Genomic DNA, 18,374 nt, shown 5'->3' on the forward strand with positions numbered 1-18,374 from the left:
CAGATGACAGCATGCTATGGAGGTACTTAAAAAGCTAGCTGTAGGTGAGCTGCCTCACGCTTCCAAGACCGCTGTCTTAACATGCCAGCATGAAGCTGCTTTTCAGATACGTTGTGCACTGGGTGACTGGGATCCAGATCTTCTGAGCTGTAAACCTGATTCTGACACTGATGTGTCATCTGTGGCCTTAGGCAGGTCACTTCCATCTGTAAAATGTGGAGACTAATACCTGCTAACTGCTGATTTAAGAATTACAGATACTTGGTTTCTGTTCCTGAAGGGAACATTACCTAATGGTATCGAGTCTAGAAGAAAGTGTTTACAAAGACAAAAATTAAAAAAAATACTAAAGATTTGTCTAATAAAACACTAACATTTTCTGTGTGCTACATCACATGTATTATTTTGGAAGTTCTTACACAGGAAAAAAGTTCTGATTCAGCAAGAAAATATATGTATGTGTTACCACTCTCTGTTCATGCTATACACAGTAAGCAATCTTTATCTCCATCACTATGTAGGAGTCGCAGGTTTCCAGCTTTCCTGTTGAATCAAAGCTATTAGGTTCTGGATCACAGATTCTGTGATAATAGATCATGTCTCAGATGTGTGTAGCTTCCCTGTATTTTACCTAGATTATTTGAGGATGGTTTTAGTTCCCCTTTCTCTCAAGGACTGAAGAAATTCTAAAGAAATGTAACATCTGTTTTACCCCCAGTGTTACCAACACAGACACTCAGATTATTTAAATTCTGGGGCTTTTGGTGGTTTAGTGTGTGGTTGTTTGTTTTATTTTCTTTCCTCCCTTCTTTTGGAAATTTCTGTAGAACCAGAGATGGGTCAAATGAACTTGTTTGTCATCCTGTAAATTTTGAACAAAAATGAATCTATGGTGCCAATATGGATTAGAAGAGAGTTCTAAAGAATTGGTTACTAGTTGAAAAAAATATCAATTACAGCTGTCCTTGCACTAAAGATTGCTTACGTGCCTCAAAATTTCTAACATGTTTTTTCTGTTTTGTTGCTGTTGCTTTAGGGTTTAATGAAGAAATTTATCCGCTGTTCTACTCGAGTGACCGTGGGAACTATAAAAAAGTTTCTCAGCTTAAAATTAAAACTTCCAAGTTCTTACGAGGTACATTTAAAAGAATGATGCTTGTATTTTTATTTCCCTACAAAGTAGTAGGTTTTTATGAAATGTAGTCATACTTGAATTTGAGGAATATTTTTAGCCCAATCACTACGTACTGTTCAGTATTCCAAGCTGTATTTTCTTCCCTTAAGTGAGAAGTGATCATTTTACACAGTGATTGAAGTTACTGATCAAGGAACTCACACAATTCTAGTAACTTCAGTTTGTTGCTCACCTGGGAAGGAACAGATACATAAGGTTTTGATATTTTGATGTAAAAAATAAATGCTTTCTTTTTCCATGTGGCTTATAAAAAAGTCACTTAATACAGGTTTGGGCTTGTAGTTACTGAGGAAAACGAGAGCTAAACTAGACATACACCAAATTACTCTGCAGTTCTGTTGTCTTTAGATGTAAGAAAGTCTCCAGTAATTTTGAAGAAATGAGGAGCGATACCATTTGAATCTTTCAGAATGCAGAGACTTTTTTTGCACCTTCATTGGAATTAGGTAGAATTTAATGGAGAGAGGGTCTTTGCTACGTGAGTGGTTTGATCTTGGCCAAGACTGTTCCCTGGGGGGATTTTCTAACATAGTAGTAGTTGTGATTCAGGGTGGAACTGGGAAGTGTGAGACTCCTGCCTCTGCTTCCCCTCTTCCCAGGGATACAGGAATTTTGACCTCAGCACAGACTCTTTGTTCAGCCAGTTCTCTTACTAGTCAATGACTCCATGAACTGCATGCTGCCTCTAGCACAAACGGCAGCCTCCCAGCTTTGGTCAGAGGTAGGGCTGAGTTAGCCTGGGTGCAGAGCTATACACAGGAGCTTGTCACCGTATCATGATATGCTGACCAGCCATTTTGATGTCATTTGGTTTTGCTAATTATGTTAATTTAATCTATCTCTGGCACCTTAATGGTTTGTGTTACGCAGTATCAGTTTACTTCAAAACCTGAATTTAAAAAAAAAAAAACAAACTAGAAAAGCATTATGGCTATAGTATTGTCAAACATTTTCAGTGGAGGCTAGAAGTAAGATGCTATGATGCAGTTTAAACCAGTCATTTTTTACATAAAATCATTACTTCTCTTTTTCTTTTGTCTTCAGTTAACGAAGAATCATGTTTGTACACTCAGAATTACATCTGCCTTGTAATTTATAGGGGGGTTTAACTTTGTAAAATGACTTTATCATTTATTTTTAAAAACTAAAATTAAAGTACTTCTGGTTTATATCTTTCTGTTTGAAAGACTGTTGATGCAGCAAGAAAGCCTTCAAAATACATACAAGGCATTTTCTTCAAACAGATACTGTGTAGTATTAATAAATACAGGGTGTGTTTTTCGACTAGTGATTTCCTGTCTAGTTTAGCAGACTTTCTTCTGTCCACACCTTAATTGAAAACACAAAAGTGAAAGAATAAAGTGAAATACTAGCGTACAAAATAGCAGTGTTAGCATGTTGTATTAATCCAGATTTTATATATGTGTCTGATAGAATTACTGTATAATAATAGGAGTTTGAGCGATTAACTGTCAGAGATTCACTTAGGAGTTCATTTAGACATTAAAATTTTGCATCCCTTTCTCTTACTGTTTGTTCTGTTGTATTTTAAGCTGGATGTACTATGCAATGGAGAAATCATGGGGAAGGATCATACTATGGAATTCATCTATATGACAAGATGGAGACTAAGAGGCGAAAACGTAAATGCTGTTACATTATTAATAAATGATGGTTTGGTATATTTATTATAGGGACTACACATGCTTTCACAGCTGGGTACAAAACCCCCTTATTTAAAAATGCATTTTGCATGTTTTCTGGATTTCTTATGTTAAACCCTATGAGTGAAACCCTGCAGCACGTATATTGTGAAGATTCTGAAACTAAAAATAGCAAGTATACAAATTTTACGTGCAAGTTCTACTCAGAGGTTTAAGCCAAGTATCTGAAAACCCAAGCACTTGTTCTTTTTCTGCAAATTTTCTTTTAGTGACCTTTTCAGTTACAATAGTTGGGGAATCTGCATCCAGCAGTTCTTTATTAAGTATCTTTTATTCAGTCGGTAAACTGAAAGTGACACTGAAAAATTATTGGTGAAATCTAATTGTCTTATTACTATTTCTGTTAATACTACACCCAGTTTTTTAGACATACTGTGTTAACACTAACGTCCAGATAAGACAGCTAAATGGGTTTTCCTTGCTGCGTGTGTATATTTTAGAATTGCAATATCTAACTGACTAAAAGACATTTTTTTCAGGTCTGGTACTCTGATTTAGTAGCCTGTATATTACCTGTGTATTTAATTTTTTTTTTGTTAGAAGTCATATCCCCATTTCTTCTCTTTCTTCTATACATTTGTGTGTGGCCATTGATTGTTCTTCACTCTATTACTTTGTAGTGTGTGTAGATTTGTTGTCTGTCGCTACCAGTGGAGGCTATATTGGAGTGCCGCTGAGGTTAAGCACTTAACACAAGTTAATATACTGATATGTAAAACTTTCGGTTTGCTTGGTTTGGTTTGTGGGTTTTTTTAAGCTTCCTAGTACTCAGCACAAAAGCACTGGGGCATGGACAGAGAAGACAGAGGATTAAGCATACTGTGAAGTTAACAATTCACAAGTTTGTTTTAAGTTTTAACTTAATCTGAAGGGGGAGGGGGAAGGATAGACTTTGATATAAATTAGGGGAGTTAATGTGGTCATTAAATTTGAAAGTAATATTGCACTGAAATTTGATGATTGCTGAAACCCCAGTATGGCACCAATACATAGCTTTAAGTAGTACTTTTTCCAGTACTGCCATGAAACCAGTGGGTGTTTGTTTGGCTTGCCATCGGCAAAAACTTTAGTGATAGTGCAATTCTTCAATGACAGTCCTGCAGCTCCTGCCTACAAATGGACTTCTGTCAGTTGCATTGGTTTGGAAGCAACAGTAACTATCATCTTGACAAAAAGGACATTATTTGTACTGGTTAAAATTTTTCAAAATTCTCAGAACTGTAGTTTTTAACATGAAGTGAATATAAGAGTTGACAACTCTTGATTAAATTTGTAAGTTGTGTTTATGTACGCATAGTATAGTCAGGTATGTGTTCATCTTTTCCTTTATGAAGTTTTAAATCACTCCCCTGAAGTCAGAGATGACAGACAAAACTCTGTAAAAATTACATTGCACTGGTAATAAATCCAGTGACATCTGGGCTTCTGTGACTTTGTTTTCCTTAACTGCATTGGGTCTTGTTGTAAAACAGAATTTGCAATGGTAATTAATTAACAGTCTTTTCTTTTGGATGAAGATCAAGTAAATCCATTATCTCCGACTTCGGTACTATTCACTGTGAGCTTTTACTGGCATACATGTGGCCCTTACAAGAGGTAGAGTAGTAAAGGGAACATAACCATTTATGCATTAGAGAAGTCTCCTGTTTTAAAGAAATAGGTTATTTTTAAGCTCTTCGTTTGAAAATTTTTAAAAAATTAAATAGTAAATGTGTATGTCCAGCTGTGGCTGCCTCTTATCTGATCAGAAAATCATCTCCTTCGCAGTTTCGGTGTCAGAACTGCTCATCTTCGCAAGTCTGCTCTCAGGATGGCACTTTTTATCAGGTAAGAGGCACTCACGACTGTACATACTACAGTCATTAAGGTCCTGTCAGCACTTCAATTTAACCCAAGTTGTGGAGTTTTTATAATTCCACACTACAAAGTGCTAAAACTCTATGAGCAAGGCCTGAGCGTTTTTGTTCCTTCAGAAAAAGCTTCATTGAATGAATAACTAGAACCCATTCAAAATGTTTAGGAGTTTCTTTTACTTTACATTAGGCCATTTATGGTTTTGTTAGAGAGATATTCTGTGGGCTGATAACCTGCATCAGTCTGGGAGGATTATCTACTTCTTCCTATCTCATCCTTCTAATTAGTAGCATTGTGCAGTCATTGATGAGGGATCCAAAACTGAAGAGTGTGAATCAAGAGAGACTTCGAGTTGGTTTCATCTCTTTATGGCAATTCACATGCTGTCTTTAATGGAGTAAGGAAATGTTAGCTGTTTCTAATTCTATATTCCTTTCACATCTTTTTAAAATTAGAAATGGAATAATGCCTAATCTCCAGAATATAACAAACCAAAACCTCCTGAACCTGCAAACTGAAGCTGATTTCTGAATTTCATTGATCAATCTGGTTCATACCAATATGAAACAGTATTTCAGTTTCATCATTGAGAATTTTAAACTAGTTTCTACAAATTACTTTGGAAGATTGAAATAATATTTTTGCTTGAGCAAAAAGTTGAAATTGATGATAGAGGTTCACTCTCCACTGTGGGTGGGAGTGACCTACTGCAGTCATGCGTACTTCAATAATTAGAATTGTTGCAGCATAGTGCATTTTATTTGTACAGTTGCTTTGTAAATTTATTTGCAAGACACAGAGCCTCGCTGGTTTACATGGCAGTTTCGGTGAGATGACCGCTCTGTCTGTGCCTTCGTGCACTTGCAATTAGATCGGAAAACTTTAAGAGACAATTTATATAATCAAAGTGAAAAACATGTGAAATACCATTTAAATAATATGGTAGTCATATCCTATGCAAAAATAAAAATAAAAATCTGAGACCAAGTAATTTATGATACTACAAATGTATATTTGATAATTGCACATGCAGACTACACATGGTGCCCCCTGTCTTCTCTTCTAAATGCTCCTGCTATCCTGCTACTGTTGAATACTTCTTGGTTTATGTTGTGATTTCTCTGCGCTCCAGTTTGTAAATCCCCAGCAAGTGTGATCACATTTAGTTCTGGTGACCTTTTCACTACCATGGCATGGAAGGTTTATTAACCTGTATAAGTCTCTGCAGCGGTATCTTTCTTTTTTTGGTCGCTGAAGTTCATCTGAATTGCATTTGAAGGATGCAGTAAAATATTCCTGGTTTTAATGATAGCTTCTGTAGTAATTCTTTGTATTTCCGAATGTACCATAAGAAATTTATATTAGTTATGTTCCTCTGCCCTGTGGCAAGGAGGTATTTAAGCTGCTGAGACAATAAGATTTTCCTCTGTTTCATGCTGTAGAAAATGTCCAGTATCCTAATGAAGTTAAGAGGAAAACATCAAACTTAAATGAAATGCTGACATGCTGAAAAAATAAGACAATTAGTGAAAAAGCACTTCCAGCAACAAGCGCCCAGGCATTCCACAGCACTTTCTGGAAACTCACTCTTGCCTCCCATTCCACAACAGTTTTGTCCAGTTCAGGGATCCCAGCAGTTGTCCCAGTAGGAATTAATAAAAATGTATCACTGGATCTGAAGCTGAGGAGTTTGGATTTGGGTGAGAAGTTAGCCCTCATCTCTCAGAAAATCAGCTGACAGCAATTTGACCTGATTTTTTTTTTCTTTTTTTTTTCTTTTTAATACCAGAAGTAGCCTGGTTTCCATTAACTAGTGCGGACTACTAGTATAGCTATGGAACCTCCGTATATATAAAAATCAAAGATCATAATCTGTAAATATACTTTGGTTTAGAAACTATAAAATTTCAAGATTGCTTTTTCTCAAACACAGCAACACAGAACTAAGAGGAGTTGTTTGAGCACTCCAAGTGAAATATATAAAAGCAGCTACAGGCATTTTATATTAATGACAAATAACTACAACTAACTGACTTAGAGATTAAGTAGAGATTTGAAGTACAGGTGTGGATTTAACTGTTGAAATGTATAGAATTATTCGTATACATAAAACTGATTCTCATATACATGTGTCTTAGAGATAAGCTATGGCTATTCTTAAGGCAATCTTTAATAGTATTTTCTTTGTAGTTTTTATGAATTATGTCCTCATGTTTTCTTGTCTGTTTTTGTTGTTTTTCTTTTGCTTTTATTTTTAGTCTTACCCTATGGTACTTCAGTATCGACCTAGAATTGACTTCGGTTAGACCAAAGGGCCAGATCCCACTGAGATGAATCCTGCACTATTTGTTTACCCATCGACAGATTGCACAATGAATGGATGTGCCTGGATTAGGGGGACACAACCAGATTTTCAGCATGCAAATAAGGACATTGTCTTTCTTAAAATTGTCAGTTGCATCTCTGTTGTTTCTTATTAGAGCAAGCCAAGTGCCATTCTGCTACTGAAATGTGCATAAGATATTTGTGTATCTTACGAGTGTGCTGCAAATCATAGCCAAAATCATGATGTGTACAGTCAAGATTCAAAAACTATGGAATATTTTTGCTTGTGTGTTAGAAAATTTTTCTGGTCCTAATATTGATTACACTAGCAAAATGGCAGAGTGCTCATTCCATGTGGTGTTGCAGTTTCACACACTTACTATTTTACTGAATATTGTTGTTTAAATCATAGAGTACTGTACAAATAACTGAGGATTATACCTTGAAAATATTTTGTATAGAAAATATATTTAGACAAGTGGTGATTGGGCCACTACTTTTTTCTTGATAAGCTTCTCATGGGTCCAGGTATAGCTCACTCATGAGTGTGCAACAGTCCTTTTGCAGTGAGTAAAGATTAATTACCCTTAACAAGAGATGCAGAAAATGGTAATTCAAAACAGCAATTTTAAATCTTCTAAATAGAATTTGCTAATATTGCTTAAAAGCATCACAGCCTTTGTGATTGCACTTTTCTATGGTTTCCCTAAAGACTGGAATGTGGGATACTAGCTATTTTTAGGGAATGGCTTCTGGTCAGATTACATTTCTTTTAATAAAGCCTCCATAAAAATGAAGTTAAAAATAATGTAAATGTCTATGGAACAAATAAATTTCACTATAAGATTACAACCAAGGCAAAATTTTACATCATTATTGCCGTTTATAGTAAGCATTTCCTTTTGAGATTGGTTGGAGATATATAATATGCTAAGACAAAAATAATACATAGCTTTAATTACATTATATATCTCTTGTGACTATCTGGAGTTTAGAATTCATTACAGAAATTTTCATTAGTTAAAGTCACATCATAAAACTATTTCCATAAAATTAGAGGTAATGCAATACTGAAGATAAACAGTCTGACCAAAATAATTGTTAAGGTCATTTTTTTTTTCCAAGACCTGGTAGTGCTGGATAAAAAGAGATTGTTGCCTTAGGTATTGCAAGCGTAATGGTCCTAGTATAGAATGTTTATTGGGGTTCCTGGTAGTGTTGCAGGGAGCATAGTAATGCATATGTTTTCTGTAGTCTTCCGTTGTCTTTGCTCTGCTTAAAAGTCAGTTGAGTTTTTCACTTCAGATTCTGTGGAGATACTACTTATAGTTCAGTACCTTTATGTAATTTCTACTTAATACATGCCTGCTAGTATTGTAAATAACTATTTGTTTTCTTATGCCTTTTGCATACAGCAAAAGGGAACCAAAATCAATTTTTCAGAAGCTACTGTAGAGTGAGCTAATCATTCTTGGATAAGGCGAAATGAAAATTCTATCTTGGGATCAAGTACAAAAGACAGACGCAAGGCTTAACTCCTTTGTAAATTTACGTTCGTGTACATTGGTGTGTTGCTGTAGGAGAAGTAACCATGTTGTGTATTACATCTGGCCCCTTTAATGTTAGTAGGAGTTCCAACATTGATGACTTGAGGAATCCATATATAGTTGGGTTGAATTCTACCATTGCACTCCAAAGCCCGTATGACATGCAGAAAAAAAAGATACTGTCGGTAGCAGTCTGTTCAGGAAACCTGCCATTGCAGGTCAAGGTTGCACATATTGTGCAGATGCCAGTGAACCTGGGGAAGCAAAGCATTTAGGAAGCTGCTGCTCCTTTCTGCAGGCAGTGTGCTGACTGCTCCAGGCACCAGTTTGCCCACAGTGTAGATGGGAAGGGGTGCACGTGCTGGCTGCAGGGAGTGGTCCACTTTTTGCCCACCCGGTAGATGTTGTGCTATTTGACAGAAACAAGAGGATACTCCATGTAGGGAGGGCCCTTCTCCTCTGCAAAGCCTCTAGGGAGAAAGAGATTCTTTGTGTATATGGAGGCCCTTCTCATGGAGTAGCTTGGCAGAGCAGAGCATGCGTTCTAATTGCAAATCATTCTTCTCTTTAGAATATAGTTGTTTTGTACAGTAGAAATAGGATATTATTCGTAAATGCACATACGGTGACACCTTACAGTTTTTATATATTTCACGTGTTTTTATACTAGAATTTTCACTGTAGACTCACTTGATGTAAAATGCCGCATTCAGTTTATCACAAAACTAATGGTAGTACGCTTAAGCATAATTTCTGCTTGGTTCAGGGGACGATTTTTTTCTCAACAATCACACTTGCTGTTTTGACAAATTTGAACAGGCTTGTTTGAAAAAGAGGAGAACGCATTATTTTTAATCCATTTTAAGTTATCTTACACGGAAGTTTGCACCACCTAATGGCACTCCTGAAATAGGACTACTTTGTATTGACTTCTGAACGGCAACTAATAGAAGATTTGACTGTTTAATGACTTTCTGTGTTCACAGTTCAGAGAACCATGAGTTCTCTTGATCAGAATTATTGGTTTAATTCATGGTATTTTCTTGATAGGACTTAAAGCTAGATTGCAGAAGGCAGATCTTCATTTTAAGCATGGAAAATACTGACAGATATGATTTAATGTTCCCAGCTGAGAATCATGGCATTAAATGCATATGATCTAGCCGCCCACACTTTATGCATTTCTGATTTGATGGCAGGGTGCCTGAGTGCTGTTATAGATTAATAGTTTCTGTAGCAGTGAAGTGCCAGTGAAGTACGTATCTTAACTGGGCAGCTTGTATAAGACAGGTGTTGCCTTCTTTACAGGAAATTTCTGTCCCATGCAGTACGTATGTGCCAAGTATTTACAGATATGCATATTTAATTCATTTGTGCCAATTAAGAATATCTGAACAGCATAGGAGGATGAGAATGCATGTACAGATTCCTGTGTGCCAAAGATGGGGTAAAGTGAAACGAGTACCTAAGCATTCCATTAAAACTGCACCATATGCCATCCTAGAGCAGATGTCTGCGTACAGTCACACTTTCCGAGCACTTCCATGACAAAGTGTCAACCACTGCATGTTTATAAAGAATAGGAATATAAAATAAGTGCTGCTGCCACTGTGTCTCTGTGGCTTTTCCATATCGGCAGTACCTAGCTGCAGAGGTAGACCTAAAAAATTCCACACTACTACCTAACCTTGCTGTCTCTTATTTGGCACATTTGGTGGTGAGGCTTTTTTCCCTGAAAGCGAAAAACTTGTATCTGCTTTTAACTCTGGGGTGACTCATTAGTGAAAGTCATAAGCAACTTTTTGTTGAGCATAGCTGGATGCTGAATTTTTCTGGTAACAAACTGTAAGCTAGAATTTACAAACAAGATCCTATAATATCTCAAACAATATGGAATTAGATGATTAATCAATAAATGTATCTTTCATCATGCATTACTACACTGCTCGTAGCTAAGGGCCTAGTCATATAAACATATTTTTATTTGGATGAAATACCAAATACGATTACTACAATAATCTAAGTGACTTATCACTATAGGTACTGTTCACATGAAAGCTTCTGGGATTTGGGTCCTAGGAGTACGCAGTGCTGTAAGTATATTGTGCATACTCAGCTGGCTTGCAGTTATTATGCAAAAAAAAAAAAATAAATTATAAAAAGTATAACTTTGGCTTTACTGAAAACATTACATAAAGCAAAGTGCCTGATAATACGGAATACCTTTAAGCCCATTATTTGCATTTGGCAGGCTGATATTTCCTTTGGTATTTTATTTATGGTCTTAGTATTTTCAACAAGAATATTTCATAGACATGCTGTATTGAGAAGCTTTCTTTCATGGGAAACAAGCAGAAAAAAACGTGTTCTATTAGATAATTTAAAATTGAAAAAATTCCACCTATCTCAGTGGAAACTATGTGAAAAGAATTACTTTTATATTGAAATTATTTCACTTTCTGCATGAGGGACCCTTGAATTCTGGATCTTGCTCCTTTTTTATTCTCCATAGGTTCCAACAATTTGATTTGACTTTTCTCTTCTGCAGTTATCAAAACCAGTTCCAGTATGTATCTGCAGGAGAAAAGAGGTTGATCACGTACCATTTAGATATAAGCTAGGGTCGTCTTCTCTGCTGCAGGTAAAGTAATGGTCCAGAGTTTCATCTCATCTCTCCCATGTATAATCATTACGCATGACTTTTTGAGAGAAGCAAACAATTTTTCCTTCTCTGCTGTTCTCTAAAATAACAAAATAGGCCAGGTTTTAGTCCTTTAATCGAACCGGTGAATGAGTTGCATTGTTCCATTTGTGATTTTTGTACATTTTCATATCACTGAAGACACCAAGAGGCATTCACTCCACAGAAAAAATAGTTCTGGGAGGGCTTGCAACAAAAGGAATAGCATCCAGCTCAGGCAGGTACTATGGTACGACTGGAGAACAGACAGTTGTTCAAAGCCAGTCTTAAGTCCCAGAATAAATAGATTGAGCGATTGAGCCCTGTTTACAGAGAGGCTACATAAAATACTGGTTAATTACATGGACTGATCATTTTTATCTTGGAGAAGACCAAAGGCAGTTAAGACTTACATGCCTATCCACAGCACATATATACGCTGTCAAGAGCTTGTTCCAGTTTCTTCATTTAACCTAGACAGGTTGGCAGCATCTGTTTGCTTCCATTGGAAATGCATATGTCATGCAGGATATTCCTCTCTCATTTTACTTTATGCTATGTTATGTTATTATTTATCTCCGTTAAAACGTCTATTCAGGCACCCTCTGTCCTGTAATTAATCCTAGGTTCTTACAAATCTTTTGCCCATTCCCATACCTGAGCCCATTTGCTGCCCAACAAGTAGAAACACTGTGAAGTTCTAAAGGAGAAACTGCACAAGGCATCACTCATTGGGTTTTGTTCATCGGGTAGCTCTAATGGGTTTTAACAAAGTTTTCACAGTTCGGCATTTAGAATCCTTTCTAGCCAGTTTGAACAAGGTAATGCTACCACAAGGTAGAGATACATGTTTGGGGAAGGATTGCAGTCTACTGGAGTGTGTTCCAGGATGAGTTCCAGGACAGAGGGGATTGATTCACCCTAAAGGAAAAGTGAAAAGCTTCTAACTGCTCGTTACCAATAGTTATACGACGTGGGTAGTCTGGCCTTCAGACCTGAGCTGAAACATCCCTCTGTAGGAATATCCTCAAAAAAACCATCTTGTAGTTGTAGTGTATTTTTCTTCATAAGCAGATCTACCTGTTGATTTATCTTTTTTTACTACCAGCTACACAGTCTGTAGATCAGATTAAAACGTCAGACTCCAGAATAAGATACTGAATAATTAATGAATTCCTGACAGATTCTGCCATCCAAGATATGTGCCGTAAATCTTCTGAATTCAGGTAGCCTACTACTACAGTTGAGTAAAGCTGTTGTTTCATTCTCTAGTAAACTATATAGATCCATACAGTTCTGGAGTGCGGCAGTGAAACGGCAGAGCTCTATAGAGGGATGGAAATGTCCAGGCTACCTTTGGTACTTGCAGAAAGAGACCCTGTTCTGTAGGTTCAGGATGGAGGAGACATTCTGGAATGAAAGATATCTACAAGTGGAAGTTTTAGGCATTACATACATTTTAACCAAAGAGAGGCATTGGTTTGACTTTGCTTGTTTATCTGAACCATTACGCGTACTTTTCTTTGAACTAACTTTATTGTGTATTTTTAGAAAATGCTTCTAACAAGGTTAATAATGTGACAGTTGACAGGATGAGGTGAACAGAAGTAGTTACTGTGCATTTTCCTTTTTCCTCATGGTAGCGAGTGGAAAGCAGAGTATGAGCTGAGAGTAGGTTGCTATATAACAGAGAATTTCTGCAACAGTAAAACATTTGTGCTGCTAGTTAGCATACTGAGGTTTGTATTACAAATGAGGTTGTAATAAAGATGTTTATTATCGAAGTGCAAGGCACATTTTATGGCGGTATTCTACTCCTAAAGTTCTGGTTTGTATTATATTGGGTATAGTAGACATTGCTGCTGTTGTCTCATGAATTTTGATGCGATAAGATGAAACATGCTCTCTTTTTACTGAAAAGTACCAGATGCTAATTGATTTTAAATTACTCTTTGTTGTCAGATATTTAGTTTGTTCATAAAAAAAAAAAAAAGTTTTTTTAAAATAAACTATTTTTATGGATAATTTGATTGCCTAGTAGTTTTAAGGGACCTATTTAATACCAAAGGTAAAGCCACCCAGAAACTGACTCGGAGAAGGCACTGACACTTCTCTGGAGCGCAGTGGTTAAGAGTTAAACCTGGAATCAGTCAAGGAGAACTTAACTGGTGGTGGCCGCCTGTCACCAAGCTAAGGGGTTAGGCACACCTAGCGGTCTCCAAAACAAAACAGAAAAGGAAAAAAACCAACAGGAGTAGCATGAAGGTTAACAGACCTAAAGTAGCTCGTTGAGTTTACATAGCTCATGTTCCCGAAGCAAAGCACAAAGGCTTGTCTCCCTGATGTGTCTGCTATACCTGGCCTGTGAACTGATGACAAACTTCAGTGTGCTGTCAATCCTGCAAACCTTCCAAAGCACAAAATATTCACCAAGCTACTTTGGGGTTTTTTAGTCATAGTTCAGTGATATTTTGGAGGGTGGAAAGGACAGACTTGGACGATAATGAGAAGATACTAAGTATGTTTTACAGATTTTTATAGATATTTTTTTAGCAAATGGCATTGCTGTCCTTGATGTGAGACCATTGATTTAGCAAGTCAGTTATTTTACTTGTGCAGTCTAAAGTAGAAAGAATAAAGAAATCCAAATATCTTGATTTCATTTTCCAGGATAGTGATTAACTAAACTGGAAAGTAAAAGGACAATTTAATTATTTAGCTGACTGAAATATTTCATTCTAAAAACTTACTGATCATTTTTTTTTTCTCAAATACAAGCTTCTTAGAATAAACATGAAGCAATGCATCATTTTTTCCCTTACTGTAGACTTAACTATTGAAAGGAAAATATTTTGCAGTTTTTAAAATTAGTGCAAAGCCTGAATTGTTGGATGTTCCAAGCTACGGAACAGATGATATAGAGCTACACTCAATGGAAATTTTTTTTTTTTTTTTTTTTGGGATGGGGGCCTAAGTGTCCTTATATAAGCTGTGATCCAAGTTATGATAAGAAAGGAGCCTATGGTGAGCAGTAATAATGTTCTAATGCTTCCTTGCATTTGATCAGTGGTTACCAGTTTTTAATAAAGCAGCCCTCACAGTACTTAGGAGCTCATAGAACATATTGTGATTTTTATGTTGCTAATCTGTTTTAAAGTATAAAATGTTTTAAGCTTTTTGTCAAAAGTGATAACATCATATTACAAATAAACCTTTTTGTGGTTGTAAAATTTAGCTTATAAATCATTCAAATTGAAGTGAAAGAAAACACAGGTCATTGTTAATGACAGTCTATCCTACTATTAAGAGTATATGTATTTTTGTAAAGGCAAAGCACTTGTAGATATTTAATCAGTCCAATATCTATCTATGTTAATGTTTTGAAAAAAAAGAAAACAAAACCAAAATGCTGCTTAGAGAATCACTTAGATATTTTTATTTTTTGTGCTCAAATGCATTTTCTGTTGATTTATGGAATGTTTATTCTGTGTGAAGCTGTATAGTTAGTACAGCTGGGCTAAATGCATTTCTTAACTTAATCAACTGTATCTGATGATGAGAATATATTTTCTGTCCAATCAGAAAACTAATTGCAAAACATAGGCTGGTGGTGCTGTGTTCCATCTTTGATATTAGCTGTCTTAAAACATTTCTAGTTCATAGTAATTACAAAAAATACTAATAATTTTTTTGCAATGGGTGTGTTTTAATGGACGTTTCAGGGTATATTTGGTTATTCAGCTGAATCTTACTATACTTATAAAGATTTTTATAAAACGGAGACAGAATTTTATGTACAGGATTTAAAAAAACAGTTCCCCAGATGAAAAAGTATGCCAGATTAGTCAAGTATAATACTTTCCTCCAAAGGAAACTGCAGCAGGGTACATACATGAAACATGATTGCATCACTACAGCTTCTGAGCATTTGTACAAATAGTATTTTTTAAATTCAGAGTAACTTATTTCTTGTAGTATTTTGCATCTGTTTGAAACCTCACTCAACTATATTTTGATCAACATAGTGCATTAGTGCAGTTTCAGGGGAAAAAACAGTAAAGCAAAGGATTTTATTCAAGTACAGTAAAGAGTGGTGAATACCGTTGTGGTTGTTAGCAGGCAGTCCAAAATCTATTTACTTGTTCCCATGGGATTCTACAGGGGTCTACTCATGGGCCCGATGCTGAGTTAAGCTCTTCAGCTTGACCTCAGTGGAGCTACTTTCTTTTATTATCCTTATGGCTAAGACTTGAAATGGCCCCACTTCCTCACTGAATTTCCTTTCATGGGTGGCTAATATTGCTTAAATTTAATCTTCTTACATTAACCTTCCCATAAGTAAATGAGTTTTGCAACACTGAGTGTATACACTAGCAGTAGAATTCAGTGTTACAGTTCAGCCGAGTAAATACTTGTGTAATTGTCAAACTGGTGGATGGTTTCAGTCAGGCTATGAACACTTGTAACGGCACAATGCCGTTAATACACATGCTTCACAAAGATCTGCAAGTGATCAGGTTTTGATGCATTTTATTTTTTCAATATTGTCCATTTTTATAATTTTTGTTGAGCTAATTTCTATAGTAATTTATTGGAAGTCAGCATCTCAGGGTCCACAAAGTAACAATTTAAAGACTTAAATCCGTTTGAGTGCAACTACCAGTATTGCAGTCTTGTATCTTTTAAAGAACCAAATATGTTGTGTTTTGAAGTATCTTAAAAACCACCGTAAATTTCACCCAGTGCTACCAATGGAATGTTGGGGGTTTATTTTAATCTGTGCTAAAGCCCTTAGAAGCTGAGTGTGGCCCTGGAAAAAATGAGACGTGTATAACTGAGTTAGCACTAGTAGCGATTTTAGGATTAGGTAAGGGGAGCGCTGGTACTAGGGGGGAGTCTGGCAGAACCCCACAGTCCTGCCTCTTGGTGTAGAGGGAGGTGTGCCTGTTCAAAGCTACGCTGACGTTTGTAAACAAGATTTATTTTAAAGCAACAGCTCATGCAAACCCTGTAAATGGACCTTTTAGAATCTTGTGTATAAATACCTCCGATAAGTAAAGGTATTTTTAATTCTGTAACTACCTGTATGGCCCAGTACCAGTGACATTAAATTATTTGAGTGCTTCATGCTAATGTCAAGAATGTTGACAGCACCTTTATAATAGCTGATAACAAATAACAAACTGGTCTGACCCATATGCTGCAAGATGCCTCTAGCCCAGTTGGATTAATTTTCTGAAAAATCTAGATGAGCAAGAAGTATAACTAATCTGCTTACTAGCACTGAAATTGCTCCTTTCTCAAAGCAATAAATATATTCATGTTGTAACATCTGTTGTGCAGCCTACAATACAAGTTGTTTTGTTGCATTGTTTCTATATAATTTATTTTGTGCAATAAAAAATCTCTGGTTTTATCTGACTTCTCTCTGGTTTGTAATAATATTTGAATTAAAACATTTACTAGCTTTATATCTTAATCATGCAAGCAAACTATCAGCTCACAGAAGTGCAGCAAAGAAAATGGAATGCGGTAACATTTTCCCTTCTAGAAAAATCTGAAGGTACTTAGCCTAGTTTTCTTCTTGTTAATGTCATAGAGAGCTTTACCATTAATTTTCATGGGTGCAAAGGCTGCATAACACTGAAGTTGGCTGGATTTGACATCCCATTTGTAAAATACAACCAGGTGGGTTATGCAGTGTGACTGTGTGTTTGAGACTTTTTCTTTTTTTTTAAAAAAAAAAGTACATTTCAGTACTAAACAATCCCATAGAGCTTCTGCCACAGGTTTTTTTAAAACATAATTTCACTGCTTTTTATCATGTCAGATTTTTTTTTTCCTTTTCGACATTTTTCTGACTTAATATGGTTTCAGCAGTATTTATTGTTCTGTGCACTTACCTTCCGATTACCCTTTATTATGTTGTTGGGGGTTTTTTGACTCTAAGGTAACATAAAACAAATGTGTATGCAAATTGGAAGCCAGGGGATCTTTATAAATGAGCCCTTGGTATGAACTAACAGTCTTCGTGCTAGATACTGAGTTATTGCAAAGAAAAACAATGGAGGGAGAGCTGTCAGTCAAAAAAACTCATACCTTTTATCTGAGATGCTGCTGTGAAACCTGCAGTACCACCGCATGAGATCTGAGATGTGGTTCAGGTTTGGGAATGGTGGAAAGGATTGCTGATTAAACTAAAATGACCTGAAACAAATAGCATTTTGCATCCTCTTGTAAAATCCCAGAAGTTAGCAGAAGAACAGATATTAATTGCTTGTGAACACAAAATGTGAAGGTATATACGTTGCATTATATATATATGATTAAATGAGACACGTTTTCCTTGGGATTTGTTAGAAACATTGCGGTTTGCTGATAGACGGGCAAAGAGCAGTTGCAGCACTGCTGGCAGCTGTGTAATCTGTGCAGGAAAAGCACTGCAGCCTCACTGGCTTTCTTTGAACCTTCTTGATGTTGAATATTTGACCTCCAGATTTGTCAAAGGTCACAAACTAATACTTTCTCTTCATCTAAAAGTGTTCTTGAGATTTAGGGGTCACTCAGTGGAAAAAAAGAAAACAACCAAACTTCACATAATGCCGCTACATTCTTTATGGAACAGAAATTGAATCATATTTAAGTGCGAAATTCTGGTCCTAAGCAGGGAGTGATGTTCAAGCAAGATTTCCATTAAAAATGTTGGTGATTCCATTATTTTAAAGAATTACTTTGTTTCAGGTAGCTAAAAAGAGTATCATTGTGGGGAAAAACACAGGCATAGGACTAGCAACAAATGCTTGATCAGTCATAAGTCCAGATTATTTTTTTTTGAAGGAGGAAGGTAGGTGGTATACAAACAGCTATTTACATCAGGGGCACAGCATATGAATTTCCCCGTTAGAACTGTGATCCAAAATGTTTTCTGTCCTGGTCTTGGGTTTTTTTTTTTTTTCCTTTTATTCTAGAGAATATGCTGTGCAACATCATTATAGGCAAGAGTAATGTTTTTCAGAAGAAAAGTGATTTAGTAATCTAGTTTTCATTAA

General features: G+C 36.1%; 1 protein-coding gene across 6 annotated transcripts in view; it reads left to right on the forward strand.

Annotated features, from left to right (window-relative positions):
* The window catches only part of PCGF5 (polycomb group ring finger 5), a 100,506-nt gene extending 83,760 nt beyond the window's left edge, over positions 1-16,746 (forward strand). For 5 of the 6 annotated variants that reach the window (XM_005238923.4, XM_027788866.2, XM_055799896.1 and 2 more), the window contains 4 exons: positions 1,037-1,135; positions 2,749-2,838; positions 4,687-4,746; positions 7,032-16,746. In XM_005238923.4, the coding sequence (XP_005238980.1) occupies positions 1,037-1,135; positions 2,749-2,838; positions 4,687-4,746; positions 7,032-7,079 (297 nt within the window). In that variant the 3' untranslated portion in view covers positions 7,080-16,746. The remainder of the gene's footprint in view (positions 1-1,036; positions 1,136-2,748; positions 2,839-4,686; positions 4,747-7,031) is intronic. The other variant, XM_055799930.1, reaches the window with a different exon arrangement.
* Positions 16,747-18,374: the final 1,628 nt, after the last annotated feature.

This window comes from Falco peregrinus, chromosome 1 (genome assembly GCF_023634155.1).
Source record: "Falco peregrinus isolate bFalPer1 chromosome 1, bFalPer1.pri, whole genome shotgun sequence".
Lineage (NCBI taxonomy): Eukaryota > Metazoa > Chordata > Aves > Falconiformes > Falconidae > Falco > Falco peregrinus.